General features: G+C 42.8%; 2 protein-coding genes across 2 annotated transcripts; one reads left to right on the forward strand and one right to left on the reverse strand.

Annotated features, from left to right (window-relative positions):
* Nucleotides 1-3,086: 3,086 nt before the first annotated feature.
* On the reverse strand, nt 3,087-4,591 carry brk1 (BRICK1 subunit of SCAR/WAVE actin nucleating complex). The gene is made up of 3 exons (XM_063215824.1): nt 4,387-4,591; nt 3,906-3,988; nt 3,087-3,807 (listed from the first exon to the last, which is right to left on the reverse strand). Exons 1-3 carry the CDS (start codon nt 4,502-4,504, stop codon nt 3,781-3,783), a joined length of 228 nt encoding a protein of 75 aa, XP_063071894.1. The 5' UTR covers nt 4,505-4,591; the 3' UTR covers nt 3,087-3,780.
* A 404-nt stretch (nt 4,592-4,995) lies between these two features.
* Nucleotides 4,996-24,329, forward strand: isy1 (ISY1 splicing factor homolog). The gene is made up of 11 exons (XM_063216548.1): nt 4,996-5,079; nt 5,540-5,562; nt 5,683-5,734; nt 6,150-6,215; nt 9,450-9,492; nt 9,779-9,891; nt 10,796-10,913; nt 11,353-11,475; nt 20,657-20,781; nt 22,706-22,795; nt 24,127-24,329. Exons 1-11 carry the CDS (start codon nt 5,077-5,079, stop codon nt 24,232-24,234), a joined length of 864 nt encoding a protein of 287 aa, XP_063072618.1. The 5' UTR covers nt 4,996-5,076; the 3' UTR covers nt 24,235-24,329.
* Nucleotides 24,330-24,395: the final 66 nt, after the last annotated feature.

Below are 24,395 nucleotides of genomic sequence, written 5' to 3' on the forward strand. Positions count from 1 at the left end.
AGAAGAGAGTTTCACTAATGTCCCAAAAATGCCTTTCATCCTGCAAGGGCTCAGACAAGACGCGTTTGTTCCTGGTAATGTTTCTGAAAGGCCACAGTAGCTGTGACTAGTGTATCTCTGGACTTTCCATATGGGCTATATGTCAAACCAGGACTGCATATTTTTAATGGTCTGGCTGGGATTGAAATTCAGTATATTTTCCCTGGACACTGAAGGAAGTGTGCCATTGCTTACAAGAAAATAGGTTGATTGACTTGTCCAAATGTACAGGTCTTCACAGTCACAGATACTACATCCAACATGAAAAAAAAAACTTGAGAAAGGCCACACAGGCCGCAACATTTGTGTAAATAAAATTCAGCATTATGGACAAAGAGTGTGCGGAATCTTACCCTCTGAACAGAAACTATAACTTATACAACATGTGGAACTGCAACCTGTTAAATCAGCTAGATTGTCCATTCAAAGATGTTTCATGAAAGGAAAAAAACACCACCACAAAAGATAGATTGTCTGAATCTCTAAAAATAGTAAGGCAACCAGATTATAATAACAAACGGATGTCATAAGACCTTTTGTCTCCCATTAGTATGTTCCCCATGCTCTTGCTGTCCGGACAGCTAGGATGCATGAAATGAAAGCCTTGTGATACCTCAGCACTGCTGCCTTCACAGAGATATGCTGTGGTGGACCACTCCAGATGTGTGTGTGTGTGTGCGTGTGTGTGTGTGTGTGTGTGTGTGTGTGTGTGTGTGTGTGTGTGTGTGTGTGTGTGTGTGTGTGTGTGTGTGTGTGTGTGTGTGTGCGTGCGTGCGTGCGTGCGTGCGTGCGTGCGTGTGTGTGTGTGTGTGTACTAAACTAATCTACAGTACCTTTATGAGGCCACTGCTATTGAAGTAGGCCTACTCAGCACACCCACATGCTGGGGCCCTCACTCCATGTGGGGCCCAAATCCTGGACCCCACGTGTTTTGACCCCTTTTGCTGGGGTAGTTTTGTTGTTACTGGTTAAAGAAAAAGTGAAAAACATTTCCTCACTGACAGGTTAGGGTTAGGGATTGTTTTGGTTTCGGCACAGTTTGGGATTCTTTAGCTATTGTTAGGGTTAATATGAATGGAAGGCCCCCACAAAGATAGAAAGGTTGGGCAGTGTGTGTGTGTGTGTGTGTGTGTGTGTGTGTGTGTGTGTGTGTGTGTGTGTGTGTGTGTGTGTGTGTGTGTGTGTGTGTGTGTGTGTGTGTGTGTGTGTGTGTGTGTGTGTGAGAGAGAGAGAGAGAGAGAGATATTGGTGTGCTTCTGGTAGCAGGCATGGATGGCAAACATTGTACATAGGAACCTGCCACAGTGGAGGGCTATTCAATCAATCTGAGAGGAACCAGAGATTCAAGCATACCCTTTCAGCAAACAACATCTGTGTAGGATGCATGCAGGAGGCAGAGCACTCCATATGAGAGGCTGCTGTTTGTGCCCAACAGGTATCTTCACTTCTTAATGAGCACTTTATTTCTTAATGAGACAGGAGGAGGGGGAAAGAGGGTGAGAGAGAGAGAGAGCGAGAGAGACAGACAGACAGACAGACAGACAGACAGACAGACAGACAGACAGACAGAGAGGCTGGCATCAGGGCCGCTGGCAGCTTTGACCAGGCCCAGGACAAAATCATGTGAAAGGGCCCCGCACCTACTTAATGCCAACCCAATTCTTTGCCCCCCTTTTCCCCTCAACTGACCTGTTTGTCAACCCCTGTTGTTGGGCCTGGCTGGCAGGTTGTTACCTCAGGCAGAGACAGACTCAAACAATTCCTAATTAAGAGCGCGCACACACACACACACACACACACACAATCTATCTCTCAAACACACACATAGCAATGGCAGGCACACAAAAGCATGAAACGTGTGGAATAATGGAGCAGAATACAAATAATCTCATATATTATTAACACCATCTTTGTAACCCTCTCACTCTCTCTGAATCATGTATGCACAAACACAGTGCATTGTCCTTTGACCATATCATTACTTGCCTCAATTTAAACAGATGCTTCTCACTTTTAGTGACCTCTACCTTACAAGGCTCTCAGAATATATTTTACATGTTGACAGGACATGTGAGTCCACATAGAGCAATGTGATGTCAAAGGCTTCAGGATGTATGAGAGGTGAATATCACAACTCTCTCATGGCAAATTATTATTTTAATATGGGTTGGTTTACAAAAGCTATGTGGCAAATGGTTGAAAATGTACAATTTAAAAGCAAATCATTTTATGTTTATTGTCAAATATACCCACAGGTGTAAAAAAAGGAGAATATAGTGCAAGAAAAAGTTCAAAAATATATGCAGCCTACTAGTATCACTTGTATAAAAGCACCTTTCATCTGTGTGTAGTGTGTGTATGTGTGTAGTTTAAATTCCATTTTGTTCAGTTGTCTCCATGGTGCTTTGAAGATAAACACCCAAGAAAGCTAATTGGACAACTAATAGCTAATTAAGGCAACTGGGGAATTTCCATGTTTTCAAACAACCAAACTTGCACCTCCTTTGAAATGACAAAATTGCCCATAATGTAGGCTAATCCTCGACATAGGCCTATTGGTAGCCTTCGCCTTGAAATGTGAAGACTTCCAACACAATAACTGGTCACTCTTAAAACTGTGTAATCTAAAAAAACACAATTAAAGGGTCAGTGTTTAATTCTAGTAGATTAGTTTATTTCACAAATGTTACTTTATCGTGAATATTGGTCTAACATGACCAGAGTATGATTTTGTAGCCTCTGATGTCTACAAAATAGCAGATTAGAGAAGATCCACATATTCATCAAAAGTGTTTATTTCCAAGCCATAATGAAAACTTGACTGTGAAATTTGATGGAGGTGGTAAATACCATATTCAAAGAAAGATTACATTTGAGAATGGGAAAATTCTGGAAACGGAATGATGACTAATTACACACAAAGTAGTTGGTCCTGGCTGGTGTCACCTGAGATGCAATTAACAAAAATGTAATTACAATGCATGTTGTGTTTAATGTACAGTGTGCAACTAGGTTACAAATGAAGTCAAATAAAATGGAACGCTGTCTTCTATGTTTTAAACATGTTTATTCCATTTTCAGTACAAATGTGAAAACAAAATTGAATTGCTTACATACAACCAAGGTAAAAATGACAATCACCACAAGCGAACAAAGCACTTTGGCGTCTCTTTTGTGGCGTAACATGCTCAACAACAGACAGAGAATGCACAGGGGACCGGCGTCCATGCAACATGGAGCCTATAATCTCTGACAAAAGACCTCAGGACTGCATCATGATAATCTGGCATAAAGCATATCTAATCTAGGAAGGAGGATGACACTCCTTGACCATAGCTGTTTGATGTACCTCAACATACAAAACTATACAGACAGAAAGCTTCAGCTGCATGATAACAACATGGCGTTTGTTTTTAAATCTTTTAAGTTGTGCAGTAATACAGTCCATTTGATCCACAAGAGCTGGCAAATACAGTGAAGGTGCACAATATCAGGGACAGTCCATTCCACCATTTCTGTATACACTTTACAAAAAAGCTTTAACAACACTTCCAGTCAGTATTAGTAGGAAAATGGAATGCCACTACCTGACATTGATCCACGGTTAATTGGAGGAAACACATGGTGTGAAGTGTGAGGTATAGTTAACAGACCATCAAAACAAATGAAATTTAAAACACGATTAGAGACGGAATACAATGGGAGTTCCGGGAGAGGATGTTGTAATCAGGGCATCGTGAGTTAGGTCAGTGTTTCTCCCTTGGTAACCTGTAGATAGAAGACAAGCAGAGAACACACCTGTCATGTCACAACACTCTGCAACCACAGACTGACACAAATCAGAGATGTCGAAACATGGGACGTACCCTGGCCTCAATGTATTCAATCCTTCTTTCCAAAGCAGTGAGCTTCTCGTTCAGCGTAGCCAAACGAGACCGACATGACATATCTGGAAAAAAGTACATCGAGAATGTCAATAATAAAGCACTTCTTCATTTTACCTCTGCTAATACAGTAGCAATATTACAGTCACCAAGTTGACATTAGCAAGTTGCCTAGCTAAACAAGCAGACTTCTCTTCAGATAGCTATGCTAGGCATAGAAACACGGTCAGTGATGTGTCGTCCAAAACAAGTAGCAAGCATGATAATGTCAGTATATCATACGTCGACGAAACACCAGCATATAAAAACAATTGAATGAAACCAGTAACATAAGGAAATCTCTTGACGCTGTTTACACAGTTTATGTTTACTAGCCACCGGGTAGCTTACTGGCTAGCTAGCGATGCCATGGGACACAGAATACTACGCCCTTATGCAAAACAAGACGTCTATTGTTCCTTACCAAACGAGTTAAGAAAATCTGCGATTTTCTTAATGCTGCTGGTGATTACTTCGATGTATTCTCGATTTGCCCAGTCTTGATGAATCTCTCTTTGAACGGGATCTTCCTGGCCTGCCATTTTTCCAGACGCTAGTCTCCTCTCCACCCAAAATCAGGAAATGCTGACAGCCACACGAGGGCGCACCCGCACACAACCACTCACATAGCCTTGGGTACACATACACAGAGGTGTTATTTTCTACCTCTATGCTTGCACCCAGATGTAAACTGTCTCTGGTAGCACCAAAGATTCTCTATTCTAATATACAGTACACCGTCTCTGGTAGCACTATCTCGCCTTGATACAGCAACCACCACTTTTTTTGTAAACGCCATGCAACGTAAAACAGTATCAAAACGTCCCTATTATATTGTTTCAAACTGAAAGCGACAGTAATTCAGTTGTTTTATACTGTATACCACTCGTTTATTATGAACCACAACCACCAGATTTGTATTGTGTGTGTGGAAGAAAAACACCTCATGCGGGCATGATTACTACCAGTAGATGGCGACAATATTCCATTCCAACACACATTGGAAACCTTGTCGCAGAGTTGTGTCATCACGTTTCGTCATATGTCGGCGTCCAGCCGTGTGGGAACGTCGAAGAAACACACAAGTTCTTGAGGTCCTTTTTGAACTGCAAATATGGTATGTTAAATACATTTTTGTATTGATGGTGCAACGCCCGTCTTGCCTTCCCTGTAAACTAAAGCAGCTACCACCTTTTTGATCCGAAAGAAACCTACGTCTAGATGTTACTTAGCCTAGAGATCATAGCTAACAAAGCTGTTATATTTCGTAGTGGTGATGTCTCCCACAGAATATTATCAGTTTTTGTATGCGTTTGGAAAACACGCGTTGGTGTCAAAGCAAAGAGAATGCATCTTAATGCTTGCTGCTCCATTATGTAAAACAGTGGTTATTTGTTGTTGCAATGTTGAATAGACTAGCAGTGACACATAGGCCTACTGGTAAATGATGCAGCCAAGTGCAATTCTTCCTTTCACACACCTGCTTCTGAAGAATGAAAGCAGGAGTTTTGTTGTTACTATGATTGGTGTGGGTTGATGGAAAGTGACCGTTATGTCTTGATGTTTCTTTTCAACAGGCTCGAAATGCAGAAAAGGCAATGTAAGTATCAACAGTAAAGTGTGTTTTAGAGAGTGTTTTCTATATGCAGGTAGGCCTATACAAAGTGTCGAAATGTTACATCCCAGTGTAACAAACTTTCTTTGTTATTGTAATTAACAGGACGGCGTTGGCTCGCTTTAGGCAAGCTCAACTAGAAGAAGGCAAAGTCAAGGTAAGTCAAGGTTTATATTCACGTCATATGAAAGCCCATTGGGAAACTCCAACTCCCATTGTCATTGTGACACAGCACTCCACAGCACACAAGTGAACACTGCACACAACGAAATTGCATTTATGCCTCACCCGTGCAAGGGGGCAGCCCTCAGTGGCGCCCCATGGGGAGCAGTGCGGTGGGACGGTACCATGCTCAGGGTACCTCAGTCATGGAGGAGGATGGGGGAGAGCACTGGTTGATTACTCCCCCCACCAACCTGGCGGGTCGGGAGTCGAACCGGCAACCTCTGGGATGCAAGTCTGACGCCCTAACCGCTCACCCATGACTGCCATATTGTGAAGTATGTGTAATGTTTAATGTTTGGAGAAGTGCTCAAATAGCTTAATGGTATTCTTGTCTTGGAATGTCCTAGGAAAGAAGACCCTTTCTTGCAAATGAATGTAATGAGCTACCTAAAGCAGAGAAATGGAGAAGACAGGCAAGTACATTTCAGCTTTTTCTGAACAGGGATTCTTGACAGTCAGTTTCAACAACACGAAGCCTGGGTTTGACCACTTGTGTGCTGAAGGACTTGGAGATTAAGTGGGAGGAATAGTATAGGATAGGCTTTGTTTCTGAGGATATTTCCTCACAAGCGACAGTGCCTTTCAATGACAGCATGATAGTCAACAGCATATAACAAATGACAATCTTCTTATACCCCACATACCACACGACACGAGATGAAACAACTCTCATACCATACACCATACTAAGAGCACAGAGTTATAGAGGCTTAAGAAAATTAAATATTTCTCGTTTGTGCCTTGATTTGTCCTCCTTAATATGTTATCAAAAAGAACTATTCAAGCATTAATACACTTCCTGGCCAAAAATAAAGTTACCAAAAGAAGCTCACACACTCAAATATGTTGTTGGAACCAGGGCTTTGAACCGGTTCAAGGAACGAAAACGAAAACCAGGAACTTTTTGTATTTTACAGGGAACAGAAACGAAACCGGAAACGTTATTATTTTTTATGTTCTGGAACGGTAACACATATTTACAAATAATGATAACCGGTTAATACCGTTCCTCAAACAACAAAAAAAAGTAATTATTTTTCTGCGCACGTTACCATGACGACTGAGGTTCACGCCCTGTGTGACATCAGATATTCTCTGACTGAATGGAGAGAGAGCTGTGGATTACAAAGTCTCCACTACACATCTTAAAGGGGTATGCCACTATTTTGGGGCTTATTACAGTTAAAATCATTGGGCAGGGTTTATAAAGGTGGTAAAGTGTCTTATTTTTCATGTTAAGCGTTGTCTTGCTTTAAGACAAGTTAAAAGAGGGAATATGTCGCTAAGCTAGTGAGAGTCAATGTATCCATGTAGCATGCTACAATGCTACACGGATACATTGACTTTCACTAGCTTAGCGACATATTCCCTCTTTTAACTTGTCTTAAAGCAAGACAACGCTTAACGTGAAAAATAAGACACTTTACCACCTTTATAAACCCCAGCCAACGATTTTAACTGTAATAAGCCCCAAAATAGTGGCATACCCCTTTAAATAAGAGAAACCAATGTCATACAAAATGACAGTGTTTCCATTGCATCATTGTAAGACATTGCAGAGAAGCGCGTGTAAAGCGCACCGAGAATGTTCTACGTTATTGGGCATCCATGGCCGCTTCAAATCACAAACTCACAATGTCCATCATAGCGCTCCCCGTGACCCAAGTCAGGGTGGAGCGCGCATTTTCATCATTGAGGTTTATTCTCCGCTTCTCCGCTTAGGTCGTCCCTGAATGACAAAATTCTTGACGATATTCATTTCATCCGCTTGAATAAACTGTTTGGCTCATTTGCACTTCTGTCTTTCTTGGTCAATTAACGTCAGTTAGGCCTATGGGGAGTAATCAGCTGACAGGAACGAAATTAACCGTTCCGGGAACAATATTTTTTTGTTCTAACCAGTTCGGGAACGTCAATTTATTGGTGGAACTCATAACCAGAAATGTTATAATTCTGTTTCTGTTCGGAACGGAACGTTTGGAAAAAAATAACGGTTCAAAGCCCTGGTTGGAACACCTTTATCTGTGATTGTGGCATGGTTTTGATAACTGTGACATGTTGCCAGATTTATTTTCATCCAATCTTGCATTCGTTTTTCACCAAGATCTTGCATTGGTTATTTAATAGTTGAGATCAACTCATGGCACCAGGGTTGTTCAAGGAGCATGATACATCATTTTCACACATGGATCACACCACGGTGTCCAGAATCCCAGTACCTTTGGAATGTGCTGTATAACGGTAGGGGCACATACACGCGAATTTGCGAACTTCATTCCTATGAGAGAGGCGAAGGCAAGCGAAAGCAAGTGAACAGGATCGAAGCAAAATTATTAAAGAAAGTTTAATGTTATGCAAATGAGGAGCGAATTCGCCTGCCGAGGCCCAATCAAATCAACAACATAAGATTTTTCCACAAGAAGAGTGCCATGGACTCCCTTTTTTTGACAACAACATAACTGTTCCATTCCATTTGATTCGCCGCGACGACCTGATGACGTTTGGATTTCGCCTCTCTTCGCTTCGCTCGCTTCGCCTCCTATGTGTCCCTATCGTAAGGCCTTTTGCCGCATTCAGACTACACCATCATCGATTCAAGATCTTGTTAAAGAAAATGAATAAAACACTGGATGGAGAAATCTTGTCAAATTGCAGGCACTCATCAAACCAATACCACGGCAAACACGCACCATGATGAAAGCTAAAGGCACTCCAAAGACAAATTAGAGTGTGAGACCTTTTTTTGGTAGTGACTTTTCTTTTGGCTAGGTAGTGCATGAATATTGTTTTTTGTTACACTTACCCTGGGATGTGTGCCTGGAGTAAGAATACATCATGTAGTAGTGTTACAAATACACATCATATTACTTATTGGATGTGGTGGGTGATAACTTGGATAGATTTTACATTTTTATCTGTGACAACAATGAATGTCTGAAATGAAAAATAAAATCCAGATGGAGTGTTTTTGGAAGTCCATCTCTAGTAGTAGATATGTAATTAATCATTCATGGTTGTTTCCTCATAAACACTTGCTTTTTCTGTTGCATTGGCACTGTATCTGAAATGAACAAAATGTGTGGTCGGCTTTTCAGGGCTAAAAGTTGCATAGTTAATTCAAACGGTAAACAATGCATGGAGGTTGTCCATATTTACAGATGACGATGATCAAGTCTGAACGTATTAGCTGTCTGTCCGATTGGCCTCTCATCTATCTCATCTGTTTTGAATCGTCATGTGCTGCCTAATGACCCTGGAAAACCCAGATAATTAATCCAATGTAATGTACTGTCTTTTTCAGATCATAAAATTGGTTTATTTGCTTGATGTTATTTCTGATTAGAATATTGGTTGTGCACATCACTGAATTAGACTAATTATTACAGATAATACATAAACAGTGTTATTTTTTATTTAATGAAAGTACAAAGTACAATCCAATGTAATGTACTGTCTTTTTCAGATCATAAAATTGGTTTATTTGCTTGATGTTATTTCTGATTAGAATATTGGTTGTGCACATCACTGAATTAGACTAATTATTACAGATAATACATAAACAGTGTTATTTTTTATTTAATGAAAGTAGAGATCCCCCACCCCAAGTGCTACTAAAAAACTAACGTCTCTCTCTCTCACCTGTGTAGATTATCAGCGAAATCTCCAAGAAAGTGGCACAGATTCAGAATGGTAAGTAGATGGTTTAGTGTATTATCTGTATTATTCCCTGTGTTTTGCTGGTGTGTGTATATACAGTAGGTGTGCGTGTGCATGCCTGTTTAAGCGTAAATTACACATTAGTCTGTTGAAATGTTCTGTCAAGCCTGTGTGTAATGCTTATTACAATGCAAATTGATAAAGTACCCTACCCCTTTTTTGATCAAACGTTCCTGTCATTTGTGATGGCACTGCACCGTGATTGCATGCAGATGTAGTAACACCCACCCTCTCTCCTCTTCTATCCCTTCTTCCTCAGCCGGCTTGGGGGAGTTCAAGATCCGAGACTTGAATGACGAAATCAACAAACTGCTGAGGGAGAAGGGCCACTGGGAGGTGCGCATCAAAGAGCTTGGGGGCCCGGACTACGGGGTGAGTGATGATGATGATGACAAAAGATACAAGATTTCTCCCAGGCACTTACAGTTAACACGGTCACCCTTGATAGCAACCACCTATCACCTTGACTAGGTCCCCAGAAAAGATTGTGTTGTTAAAGTTCAAGTTTTCTAAAGTTGATTTGTCAAAACTTTTATGAGGCTTTTCATATCATATTTCATATGAAACTTCACAACATGGCCTTTCCGATGATGATAGTTACATGTTTCAGACACTGGCCCCACCACCGCCACCACCTTGATTAACAAATGTTCTGTGGGAAACTCTCACATGTCTAGAAATGTGGCGGTGCTCAACTCCCCTATGCTATCATATCTGGCTGTCAACGCTATGCTATCATATCTGGCTTCTATCTCACCCAGTTAAAATGATTAATTAAATCAAAGGTGAATCAGTGAACTCTTATCTTTTATGTATTCTACTGACTGAATGCTGACTGAATTGATTTACTCTTGTGCGACCTTTCTCATGTACCTTATTGACTGAAAGCTGTCAAAGATGAAAGCAGTTCTTACCCCAACCCATCTTTATCAATATGTCCATGTCATCCCTTATATATGCATCTTGCTGCATCTTCCTGTATGTCCATTTATGTACCTATGTGTATTAAAAAAATCTGAGTTTCGGGCCTGCCGTGGCCAAACAGTAGGGCACTCATCTACCATGCGGCTGACCCAGGATTGATTTCCGGCCCGGGTCCTTTGTCGGCCTTCCCCGTCTCTCTCTCCCCGCTCGCTTCCTGTCACCACCTTCACTGTCCTCTCATAAATAAAGTCAAAAAGACCCCCACAAATATCTTTGAAAATTCATAGTTTCACTCATGTGATGGCAAGGTCGCAGTAGAGCAGACACTACCATGCCACTGTTTGTGTTGCAGAGAGTGGGGCCAAAAATGCTGGACCACGAGGGCAAAGAGGTCCCAGGCAATCGGGGATATAAGTATTTCGGCGCCGCAAAAGACCTGCCCGGCGTCCGAGAGCTGTTTGAGAAAGAGCGTAAGTAGACCCAGGTTGTTGGATAACAACATGTAAAGCCATGAATGAAATGGGGTGGCGCTGTTATTATTGTCATTTTCAGGACCAGTAAAGCCCCTGGCTGTATCCAGCTCGTACTATTGTACATTTTCAAAAGAGGATTTCTACCCACACCCTTTTGCTATTGTGTTTTGGGTGATTGTACGCTAACCCTGGTGCTTTTCAAGGACCAAGAAAGCCTTTAGTGTATAATTGAAACCTTGAGTCATTCCACACAGTAAACATCAATACTTCTCAGGGTCTCACTAGACAGCTTGTTCCTTATTGATCAGCGGTGCGCACTGTGAGATCTCCACTCATCATGTCATGTGTGGTGATATTGATTGATCAGAAGGTTATTAGTGTGAACAAAGCTCTCATGTCTGTGGACATGTCCATTTGATCCCCCCCTCAATTTCAGCTGCACCCCCACCCCGAAAGACTCGTGCGGAGTTGATGAAGGACATTGATGCCGAGTACTATGGCTACAGAGATGAGGACGATGGTGTGCTGGTACCTCTGGAGCAGGAGTATGAGAAAGAAGGTACTGTAGGTTGGCTGTTCTGCACTTCAAATCTTAAATTCAAAGCTTCAAAGCTGCAATATGATTGGACAGCTGTTAGTTCAGCTCGGCATATAATTGTCTGTTAGCATTGGAACAGGCGGGATATTCGCCATCCTGCCCTAACAAGCTGTCTCCATACAGCTAAACTATGAATCAAGCGAAAAGGGAGTTTTTCCTCACCTCTGATGCCACCAGGGGCCGCATCTGAGCGCCCAAATTCAGTGTGACTATCTATGACTTATGCTAGACCCAGCCACTATGGACCTTACGCCTCTAAGAATCCTGGTCTCAACCTACGTGGACCTTATGACTCTACAATCTCTATCTATCTCTTCTTCCTCTGCCTTCTTGCTATGTCTGCCTCTCCTCTCTACCTCTCCTTTTAAATCCATCTCTAACAATGATGTTTTTTCTTTCCCATTTGTTAAGCACTTTGAGTTGCATGCCTTGTATGATACAGTGCTATACAAATAGAGATGTCCCGATCCAGGTTTTTGCATTTCCGATCCGATACCGATATTATATTTCACTTCCGATCCGATACCGATACCGGCCGATACCGATACCGGCCGATACCGATACCGGCCTATCGGAGTATTTAAGTTGAAAGTTATTTAGCCTACTTACTTTGTTGTAACAGTCATGTTGTAAAGGGTTTTTACTGTTAGTAACAACTAGGCAACTGAATTAGGTGAAATTGAGTAATACACAATGGTTTTTAATGAGAAACTGACCTGGTTTTTTCAGATATTAATAAACACAAAACAGGAAAATGGATCGGAATTCTGGATCTGATTTTTCCGTGCATGCCGATCCGCATTTTTTGCCAATATCGGCAGCCGATCCGATCCATCCGATCCGATACGACAACCCTATATACAAATACAATTATTATTATCATTATTATTTCTGTGAGCGATCTCTGAAGTCTCGCCATCCCCAGACCCAGATGCTCATTGTCACTGTGTGTGGATGTTCAAATGAAATGGGACTTGGCTATAAACATAGACAGTTAAGTGGTTTAAATAATTCCAAGTAGGTTTCGTCTTCAGCTACCCTGCAGGTTGGCAGGGAAATGTCACTCATGGACAATTAAAGTCACATAACTTCCGCTTCACTTACCTTGTGTGTTGCTGCAAATTCAGAGGTTGCAAATTCAGATTTTTCAGCTGATGATGAATCACTGAAATGGTTCACTACAATGAAACAATATTTGCTGGGGTTACTAATACAATATACTATTACAAAAGCAAAAAACCCAATTTAGTTTAGTGAATTCTGAAGTAGTCATTACCTAGCTAGGCTGACAGGAATTTTAGCCTCCAAGGGTCACTGTATAAAGCATTGAAGTCAAAGGCTCCCTTATCAACAGTGTTTGTATATTGGGGTAAGCCATGATGTATTTGTGACCGTTAACAGTGAAGTCAACCTACAATCCAACACGGTGTCATTCTGTTGGCCGAAGTCCTAGTCTATTTTTTTCAGTGAGAGGTCCGCACAAATAAAACAAGGAAAATGACTTCAATTGTGCAGTGTGCAGACCTCTTTGAAAAAAATGGATTGGACTTTGTCCTGGAACCAGGGATGTACACAATCTTCCTCCTCAACCAATATCCTAGTCTACTGTAGCCAAGGAACAAACCTTAAAAATGCCAACATGACGATGAGTTCCCATTGTCCCAAGTTGTTATCTGCTTGAAGACCAATGTAGGACAAACAGTTGAATGAATCCCTAATGCTAACCTTTATGAGAAATGAGGTGGTCTGCATTTTAAATGAACTGTCAAGAGGGGGAATAACTGGGTTTGACTTGTCACCAAATTGATAGGAAAACGCTTAACATTTCAATGTCAATTCTCCCTCATGGTAAGCAGTCAATGTTATATAAGAGGGCCTGAACATGGCATCAGGGTGGCTGTAACTCCTCAATAAGATATGTGATTTTCATCAAGGGAGGAGGGGGGGTGGGGAGAGGGTAGCCTCGTGCCTCTGGAATAGTCAAGACCCACCACGAGACACTCAGGATTCAAACGTGACTTCACTTGGAGACTTACACACGCATGCATCCACACTTAAGACACACACGCTCGCTCTCTCTCTCTCTCTCTATCTCCATTCCTTTATCCAAGCTCCCATCCTCAACTTGTGCTTGTGGCATCGTGATTCAACATCTGAATCGCAAATATGAGAAAAAGACCTTTTGAATTGAGCTTTTACGAGATGTTGAATTTAACTTTTAATGTCATCACAAGGCCAGAAGCACAAGAGAGCCCAGGTGAAAAACCCATATACTTAGTGTACTTTTTTTGACCGTACTTAGTACAAAGTGTACTATTTTCGGCGATTTAAAGTGCGCTTCATTGCACTATTAGTGCGCTGAAGCACTACTAAAGCAGTACTTCAGCACACTTGCAGCACACTGAGGATGCTAAATTGGCACCGCTTTTGGACAACTTTAAGTGCACTACAAGCATACTTTTGAAAGTATGCTCCAAACACGCTTTTCATGCATTCGTATGGCATTAATAGTGTGCTTGAGTACACTTCTATAACATTTTATTGTTACTAGAAGTACAATAAAAGTATATTAACTTCATGCTTCTTTGGACTACATTGGAACATTTTAAGTATGCAAAAAGTATATCATATTAAGTATTGTTCAGTCCCTCCAGTTTTTCGCGATTCAGCGATCGCGTGGATTCATGCAAATTCAATGATATTCCGCATAATTTCACGATGCCACGTAATTCCTGTAAAGCCGCATTTTTCCCGCAAAATTTTCCACTTTGTCCCCTTCAACATTCTGTGGAGTTTATTGATTTATATTTTCGTCAAAAAAATAAAAATGTGACTAGGCCTACAATACCACCGGAGACGAAAACCAATAGGAAGCATTTTTGTTAATATGTCACTGAAACATTGAAAAATAATTGCTTGCTATTTCGCAAGTCGCGACCCTCATCTCAGCTGCTCCGTCTCTCTCCTCTCCTCCCTCACACATACACGCAGGCGTCGGTGCTGCACACCCATGACCTTTTTTAAACAGCAGTAGCCTACTTTTCAGTGCAATCCTGGCTGGAAAAAGTATTGTTGCCCATTTATCCATGACGAAAAAGTATATGCAGTCATGAAATAGTGGCGGTGCTGTCGCACAGTAGCAAACATCTTGCGTTAGGCTACATTTTTGCGCAACTTCTCCACTCTCCCCTGTCGCTTTCATGAGCATGCTACCCGACGGTCGTTGTCTGATCATTTTTCAATGTTCGCTAATGTTTGTAATTTAAGGGTCTATGTCTATGCGTAGGCACAAGCCTTCTGATAACAATCACTGTAGTGCCGATCGCAAAGGATTCGGAAGTGTGGAGTTTTGCAACTTGTTTCAGTCAAGGACACCGAGATAGGAAGTGAACGGCCCTTCCACGCTTTCACTGTGTTATTGCAATAAAGTCTTGCGAATCCATGCAACCATGCACACAACCATGTCAACGAGAGCGTGTATGCCATCACAAACTTTGCATCAAACAAATAATATGCAACAGCTTGCAATACGAGAGAGAGAGAGAGGAGAGAGAGAGAGAGAGAGAGAGAGAGAGAGAGAGAGAGAGAGAGAGAGAGAGAGAGAGAGAGAGAGAGAGAGAGAGAGAGAGAGAGAGAGAGAGAGAGAGAGAGAGAGAGAGAGAGAGAGAGAGAGAGAGAGGAGAGAGAGAGAGAGAGAGAGAGAGAGAGAGAGAGAGAGAGAGAGAGAGAGAGAGAGAGAGAGAGAGAGAGAGAGAGAGAGAGAGAAGAGAGAGAGAGAGAGAGAGAGAGAGAGAGAGAGAGAGAGAGAGAGAGAGAGAGAGAGAGAGAGAGACGCGTCTTCCAACAGGTGACATTGTAACGCTTGCATACAACCTGGCTACTGTACCCCGCAACGCTCTTCATTAGCCTACTGGTAGGCTATACCCACAAGTATTTTTCCATAACGCGCAGTCCCGTTTTCCCCCGAAGTCGTTCTAAAATATCGAGAGACATTTATGAGTGTCGCGGCCATGATTTTTTTTTCACATTGGACGCACTGGCTTATAAGACGCTCTGGCAGTTTTTGACAATATTTTATTATTGTCAATATTTTATTATTCTATTATATAGGAACTAGGAAGTGTGTTTCTGAATCTCTCTCTCTTTTGTCTTAAGCCTGCTTAGACTGATTGTGGTTTTCAGTTACCAAAAAAACCCAGAAAGGGGTGCAAAATCTTTGCAAAAAATTTGAAAATGCCGCAAAATCTTTGCAAAAAATGAGAAAATGCCGCCGCAAAATCAGACATTTTGACCGCAAAAATCACAAAATCCCAGTGCAAAATCCTGGAGGGACTGATTGTAAATATATAACAGGTATGCTTGAAGTATATTTACAGTACACTCCCAAGTACAACGAATAATATAAATGTAATACTACAATCCATGCTGGTTCTCAGAGCTTGTACATTACACACAGCCACATGTCACAGTAGTGATACAGTATGCATGCCTAGCACGACTGACATTTACAATCATTGCATTGTTACAGAGATTTCAGATATACATTTCACTTTATTTCATTCTTGTTCCACCTTCCTGTAGTTGATCATTTGAATTGATCACGAATGGTGACCCTTGATTCTTTGTTTGAACAACTAGTTCCAACTTACCTCTCACCATGATATCATGGGAAGTGTGAGTCTACAGTGCCCTCCATAATTATTGGCACCCCTGGTTGAGATGTGTTTTTTAGCTTCCAATTATTATTATTTTTTTCTCAATAATATGGGACCTTAATGGAAAAAAAGAGAAAAATCCAACCTTCAATACAAGTGCATTTATTCAGTGGGGAAAAAATCCCACATAAAGAAATAATTATTTGACATCAAATAATGTGTGTCACAATTATTAGCACCCCTGTTGTTAATATTTTGTACAACCCCCTTTTGCCAACAAAACAGCACCTAATCTTCTCCTATAATGTTTCGCAAGATGGGAAAAGACAGAAAGAGGGATCTTCAGCCATTCCTCTTTGCAGAATCTCTCTAAATCATCCAGAGACCTGGGTCCTCTCCTCTGTACTCTCCTCTTCAGCTCACCCCACAGGTTCTCAATGGGGTTGAGGTCTGGGGACTGAGATGGCCATGGGAGGAGCTTGATTTTGTGTCTGGTTAACCATTTCTGTGTAGATTTTGGCCATATGTTTAGGGCCATTGTCTTGCTGAAAGACCCAGTGACGACCCATCTTCAGCTTTTTGGCAGAGGGCAACAGATTTTGATTTAAAATGTCCTGGTATTTCAAAGCATTCATGATGCCATGCACCCTAACAAGCTTCCCAGGGCCTTTGGAAGCGAAACAGCCCCACAGCATCACTGACCCACCCCCATACTTCACAGTGGGTATGAGGTGCTTTTCAGCATGCGCATCTTTCGTGGCACGCCAGACCCACTTAGAGTGTTTGTTGCCAAAAAGCTCAATCTTGGTCTCATCTGACCAAAGCACACGGTCCCAGTTGAAGCCCCAATACCGCTGGGCGAACTCCAGACGTTTGCGTTTATGATTGTGGGTGAGGAAAGGTTTTCTCCGTGCTCCCAAACAGCTTGTTGGCGTGTAGACAGCGCCTGATGGTTGATTTGGAGACTTTGTGACCCCAGGATGCTACCATTTGTTGTAATTCTGTAACTGTGAGCTTTGGAGATATTTTGATTTCTCTTACCATCCTACTCACTGTGCGTGGTGGCAAAATAAACTTGGGTCCTCGTCCAGGCTTGTTTACCACTGTTCCAGTTGTTTTGAACTTCTTAATTATTCCTCTCACAGTACATATGGGCAGCTGCAGTTGAGTGGCAATCTTCTTGTAGCCTCTGCCTGACCTGTGAAGGTCGACGCACATCTGCCTTACTTGTATGCTGTGTTCCTTTGTCTTTCCCATGTTTAAGAGTGGATAAGAGAAATGGCCTCGGTGTCACGTCATATTTATACCCCAGGGAAACAGGAAGTGATGAATTACTAATTAAATGTTCCTAAATACTCTGGTAAACTTTGTAAACTACTGTAGAAATGACAGAAATGCTTCAATTATATTTATTTCCTGGGAATTGTTAAGGGTGCCAATAATTGTGGAACAGGTGATTTAATGAAAAATAATAATTTTTTAGTCAGGGATTTTTTTTATTTTCCTACAATTCATTTGAGTTGAAGGCTACATTTTCCTAAAATTTTCAGTGTGACAGTATTCTTCTGCAATAAACACTGAATTTATTTTAAGGCTTTTAACACATCTCAACCAGGGGTGCCAATAATTATGGAGGGCACTGTATATATACCAGAACATATACGTGACCATCATAATGACGGTGGGAACATGGCCATATTTTGTGTACCACTTTAAAATGTTAAAACTCCTACAATAAATGCAGAATATAACAATGAGTAATATTTTCATGCAAACCAAAGATATTCCTTAGAGGTAAATGGATTTCTGTTTGAGAAATTTAGCTCCAAGAAGTGCATTGCATGATGGTACATGCATGATGATGCATGATGGGTAAATGCACTTTGTGTAAGCACACTTTGAATATATTTGGATGAAGCACAATCATGGTGCACTTAGAAAAAGTATACTTCCAATATGTTAAAGTGATTTACTTTAAAGCGCACTATAGAAAATCACACTTCGAAGTCACTTGGGTGAAGTATAATCAAAGTGCACTTGCAATATGTTATTAAAAAATACACTTTTAGTAAGTTCACTATTAGAACACTATTAGTATATTCCTCTAAATACACTTTAGCCAAACATCTTCTAAGTGCACTTTATGTATGGTTCGCAAAGTGTACTTTCTTTGAGAGCAACTTAATTACATCTAATTTTAAGTACACTTTAAATAAGCATATTGTAAACATACTTTTTCTTAGCACAAAAAGTGTGAGTGCGCTTTTAACATGCTAAGTACACTTCAGTCATGCTTTTATTGTACTAAATTGAACCACTTTTTCACCTGGGAGGGCAGGAGATCACATATATTGAAATGGACCCTTCTCTCTCTCTCTCTCTCACTCACTCACTCACTCACTCACTCACTCACTCACTCACTCACTCACTCACTCACTCACTCACTCACTCACACACTCACTCACTCACTCACACTCACTCACTCACTCACTCACTCACTCACTCACTCACTCACTCACTCACTCACACACACACACACACACACACACACACACACACACACACACACACACACTCACTCACTCACACACTCACACACGTGCACATCCATTTACACACACTCGGCACTGTCCACTCTTCATTATTTGACAATGATGGGCTTTGTGCTGCCCCTCTGCCGTACAGCTGCTGTCTTTATACTCGGCCTTGCCAGCAGCAGCAGGACCATGTGTTTCCCATTTACGCAAATGTGTATTAGAGCACGCTGACGACCAGCAGCACGGGAGGCCTGAGGTCGCTCATCACAAGGGGCTGCTACGACGCCCTGTCCTGCCCTGACCTACTGCCCTGTCCTATACCACCCTGCCCCTTGTCCTGTCTCAGCTCACCCCCACCCTGCCCTGTTCTACACCGCCCTGCCCTGCCCTGTTCTACACCGCCCTGCCCTGTCCTACGACGTCCTGTCCTATACCACCCTGCCCTGTCCTACACCGCCCTGCCCTGTCCTACGACGCCCTGCCCTGTCCTACACCGCCCTGCCCTGTCCTACGACGCCCTGCCCTGTCCTATACCACCCTACCCTGTCCTGTTCTACACCGCCCTGCCCTGTCCTACGACGCCCTGTCCTGTCCTATACCACCCTGCCCTGTCCTATACCGCCCTGCCCTGTCCTATACCACCCTACCCTGTCCTATGACACCCTGCCCTGTCCTGTTCTATACCACCCTGTCCTGTCCTATACCACCCTGCCCTGTCCTATACCGCCCTGCCCTGTCCTATACCACCCTACCCTGTCCTGCACCGCCCTGCCCTGCCCTACCCTGCCTGTCCTGCCTTGGCAGCCACTGTCCCGCCTCAACCCTACCCTGCCCTGCCATGGTCTTCCCTCTCTGCCTCGACCGCTGTCCGTCCTCGCTCTACCCTGCCTTGCTTCTCCCACCACTGTCCTGGGTCCGGCCTCCACAGCCTCTCTCCCATTGCCCTCCCTTCCCTGCCGTGCTACAGCCACCACTGTCCTGGCCACCACTGGCTTCATACCCCCCTCAAGTCATGGGAGGTCACACGGTTCATTGTGATGCAGTGTGGCTGGATGGACATTTGTTATGACATTTTGCAGCGCACTGGCAAACGGCCATAATGGTAGCCCACATAGCTGCCAACAACAGTCCTGAGCTTCCCGAGTTTGTCCCACATTTCAGATCCAACTGCTAAGCTTTGTTGCCCCCTCCACACACACACACACACACACACAATAATCAGTGATCTGTATTTTATAACGTTCAGTGATCTGCATTTTTATTGACTTGCAGATGGCAAGTGATTGACATGTGTGGATTTATTCCCCTGCTGGATTGTGATCAGGTGTCTGTAAACACCATTTGATTATAAATATAAGCTAGCTGAAATCTCACAGGTTCAGCCACTAAAATGTTTTCTGCTGAGAGGATATCTGTTTTTGTTTTCCTCATTTCAGCACATGTGCACTAGTCGAGTTGCTTCCATGACTGGTGCTGTTACATTCTTTGTAAAACATGACATCATTGTTTTTTGTTGTGCAGCTTGCAGCAGTCTCGACCAGCACAAATACTTTTTTTTCCATGGACTGAACACTATTGATTGTCATCTATTCCTGATAGAAATATCTTTGTTGAAAATCTATCCTCAAGTCTGATCATCAATTATGCAGTGATGCTGCAGGAGTGCTCACAGATCTTTGTAGACTACGGGTTCCACCAATTTGATATGAAATGCTATTTTGTATTGGTAAGAAAACTGAATACCTGAGGTAGTCTTTTCAGGATACAGTTTTATTTTCTCTTCTCCACGTCTTGAGAATCCATCATTAAGCATTTACTGAGTATCAATAACATCATACTGTTTTTACTCTGCCATGTTTGGAGAACGTTGCATCGCACTGGTCTTGGCAGTAAAAAGTTGCCATCTGTGTGTCTGTGTGTCTGTCCATGTGCCTGCCTGCTGTATCTCAGCCATTGCAGATGCAGTGGCAAAGTGGAAAGCAGAGAAGGAGGCGCGCCTGGCCGGGGGAGGAGGAGGTGACAAGGAGGAGGAGGAGGAAGAGGAGGAGCACATCTACGCCGTGCAGGCTGACGAGGTACAGTAAAGCCCTGTAGGCCTGATTCTGGCCCTGGCCCTGCACCAAGGCCCTGAAGAGAGGCCAGAGAGCCCTTGGTCCAGCTCAAGATGCATGAAATGTACTATGGCAACACGGTTCAATCAACAGAAACACAGGGGTGCGTTTCTCGAAAGCGTGGTTGCTAACTACGTTAGGTACTTTGTTGGTTGCAATGTTATTTGACATTGGTAACTACTAGAGATGCACCGGATCCTGATTTTTAGGATCCTGCCGGATACCGGATCCACTGCTTAAGATCCTGCCGGATCCGGAACCGGATACCGGATCCTACAAAAGGGTTGAAACATATAGTCTACTCGCACACGTGGGCCCTTTTTATAACGTTGGCTCAAACTATTTTTTAGACTCATTGGCTTATTGCCACACTGCCTGCAACGGCCGCTTCCAAAGGGCTTTCACTCCATGCAGTCATTGGGGTTGTGAAAGACTGACTGAAAAGCCTAGGCTAGAGATGCACCAGACCCTGATTTTTAGGTAACATGCTGGATACCGGATCCACTGTTTAAGATCCTGCCAGACCCGGATCCTGTGAAAAACCCTATTATCCTGCCAGATCCAGAACCGGAACCGGATCCGGTGCATCTCTGGTAACTACCCAAGTTGCTAACTGCTAACAACTACGCTTTCCAGAAATGTACCCCAGGTGCGCTAAACACCCTGTTGTGTGTCACAATGGCTAGCTGCAAGGGAGATGCTTTGTGCCGATCAATCGTAGAAAAATCATTGCTGAGATTGTACAAGTGGTCCAACACGCCAACACGCTACCAAAATGTGAGCAAACATTCCCGAAAGTCTGTGTCAGAACATTTCACTCACTACGTTATAGCCAAACAATTTGTTCAATCAGGAAACCCTATCAAAGTGTATCAAACCAGTGCAGTGGTTGAACTCGACCCTGTTTCCTTCATGGGGCAGCAGGTCCCAGGTCACAGATGCTGACTCAGGGCTGATCAAGGAAGTAATGGCTGTGTGCCACACACGTAGGCAGGGTTGCCAGATGTGACTTATTTCCAGCTCTATAAATGCTCACAAACTAGACGCACTAAATATCACCAACATGAACTCATTTCTATTGATTTCTCTGGTCATATATCTTCAGAAAATCCCGGCCAATACTTTCACTTTCCCTACAAATTATCATCCTGAACTGCCCAATTGGGCATCTGCCTAGTATGGCAACCACAGGCCAGCATGCATCAGCAGGTACTGGAGCCGGACCGAGCACATTTACAACAACAACCAGCGATGGAGGAACAGGTTTAGGGAAATGTCAGATGCAGACTTTTCCACAGCAGTCGAAAAGGTGGCCACATTGACTTGGTCCACTGAAAAGATTACTTTTCTAAAGTTGCTTCACAGAACATTGTTTAAGCGATTTATTTTTGGGATTTTTATATCATATTTCATATGTAATTGCACATCATGACCTGTAAAATCAAAATAGCCACATGTCTGATACTGGCTAACCCCCAACCACCTTGACAAGCAAATGTTCGATGGGAAACACTGGTGGTTTTTAGTTGCCCTGGCTGGCTTGCTTGAGTATGACTACAAGGTCACAAACCCAGATTATGACCGTTTTTGTTTCGCTAAAGGTAGTGTTCTTAAAGGAACAGTCCACCTGGTCATGAAAAGTTAACAGAGTTTGGGCTATCTTTACCATAACCGAATGTCACTCACTGACAACCGTCATAAAATGTTTATGACATTGTCATAATGTTTATGTGATCATAACTGCATCATGACACTTATGTCATGCATATGACGTCAGTGGCAAGTTAAGTGTAACCCAAGTTGGTAAAGGTGCTCTGCAAAGATGAGTGATCTTGGTCCATGAATGTAAACTTGAATCCCGTTTTTATTTTATTTTTTTCTCTTCCAGCAATCGGATGAGGAGTCGAGGGGTCAGGAGGAGGGTGAGGAGGGCATCCAGACATTCATCTCTCACGTGCCAGTGCCCTCACAGAAAGAGGTGAGAGCCATAGTGTTCTTTGCATTTCTTTGCTCTGCATACTTCACGTGCGCACTTTCGTCGCATTTGGCGCGAGAACCATTAAAATGTGGCAGACCATTCATAGTCAAAAGCGCCATTTACAGGCTTTTGCTTGCATTTCGGAAGTGTGCCCTCTGCTGTTCATGAGAGAAACTGCAGAAATCGCCGGCAGAATCAGATGCAGCGGTTGTAGAGATCTAAAATAGAAAGCCAAACACGGCTGCTGTAGGGCTACTGAACGTCTGACTTATGACTTACCACAATGAAACATAGAATTTTGTTGTAGCCTACATTACCAGATCATTCCAAGACCATGTGAGAGCATTGTTCTGGTTGCAGAATTTATAAATAGATCGCCGAACACAACGTGCTTCTGAACAAAGTAAACAATTGTTTCACTGAACAACATTTAAGGGAGAAGATAAAATAACTCTCTAGGACATTTTATTATCCTCAAAATGATGCAGGATCCATTCTGTAGTAGCCTACAGTAGCTGTAGCCTCTCTTCGCAACTCCTGCTTTGTCTGCCTACCTGCATGGTCGCTGGTGGCGCACGCCAAGTTACAAAAAATGTGGGGTGCACGAACTCGCGCCGCGCCAGGGGCGTGTGACGTCATTTTGAGCGCACGCCATCGTCGCGAGGGAGGTATGAAGGAGGTTAGCGCCAGTCACGCCAAGTATGAATCCGCCTTTAGACACACTTGACAGTACATGAAAGTGTAGGTTATCTGGTTAGTAAATGTAAGGATAAGTAGGACTCCGGGGAAAGACAAGGGTTTAACTTCGACAGAACACAGAACTATTAACTGTTTTAGTGTTGTCATTCCGCAAGAAAAAGTTCGTGTGTGTGTGTGTGTGTGTGTGTGCGTGCGCGTGCGCGCGCGCGCGCGCGCATGTGCACACATGCACATGAAAATGTACTTCCACCTTAATTTAATAAGGAAAAGAGGGAACATGGTGTTTTACATTGTTTGGAAAACCCAGAACTCTGAGCTGTTTTATACCAGGCAGTATAATAAATTAGGGTGTTTTTAAATTGGCTTAATTCTGTGTCGTTACCGAACCCACACTGCAGACGTCTCAGATTTCTCATGACTTTCCTCTTGTTCCAGATCGAAGAGGCCTTGTATAGTACTTAATGTTGTTAATGCTGTTGTGCTTGTCCTTAAGATTGAGGAGGTCCTGTATAATGCTTATTCGTGTGTTGTGCTTCAGATTGAGGAGACCCTGTAATGCTTATTCATGTGAATGTTTTGTCCTTCAGATTGAGGAGGTCCTGTATAATGCTTATTAATGTTTTGTGCTTCAGATCGAGGAGGCGCTGGTGAGGAGGAAGAAGATGGAGCTGCTCCAGAAGTATGCCAGCGAGAGCCTCATGGCACAGAGCGAAGAGGCCAAGACACTACTGGGCCTCTAGTCAGTCGCCAGTACATACCACCAGTACTGTGTGTGTGTGTGTGTGTGTGTGTGTGTGTGTGTGTGTGTGTGTGTGTGTGTGTGTGTGTGTGTGTGTGTGTGTGTGTGTGTGTGTGTGTGTGTGTGTGTGTGTGTGTGTGTGTGTGTGTTTGTGTGTGTGTG

This window comes from Engraulis encrasicolus, chromosome 14 (genome assembly GCF_034702125.1).
Source record: "Engraulis encrasicolus isolate BLACKSEA-1 chromosome 14, IST_EnEncr_1.0, whole genome shotgun sequence".
Taxonomy (NCBI): domain Eukaryota; kingdom Metazoa; phylum Chordata; class Actinopteri; order Clupeiformes; family Engraulidae; genus Engraulis; species Engraulis encrasicolus.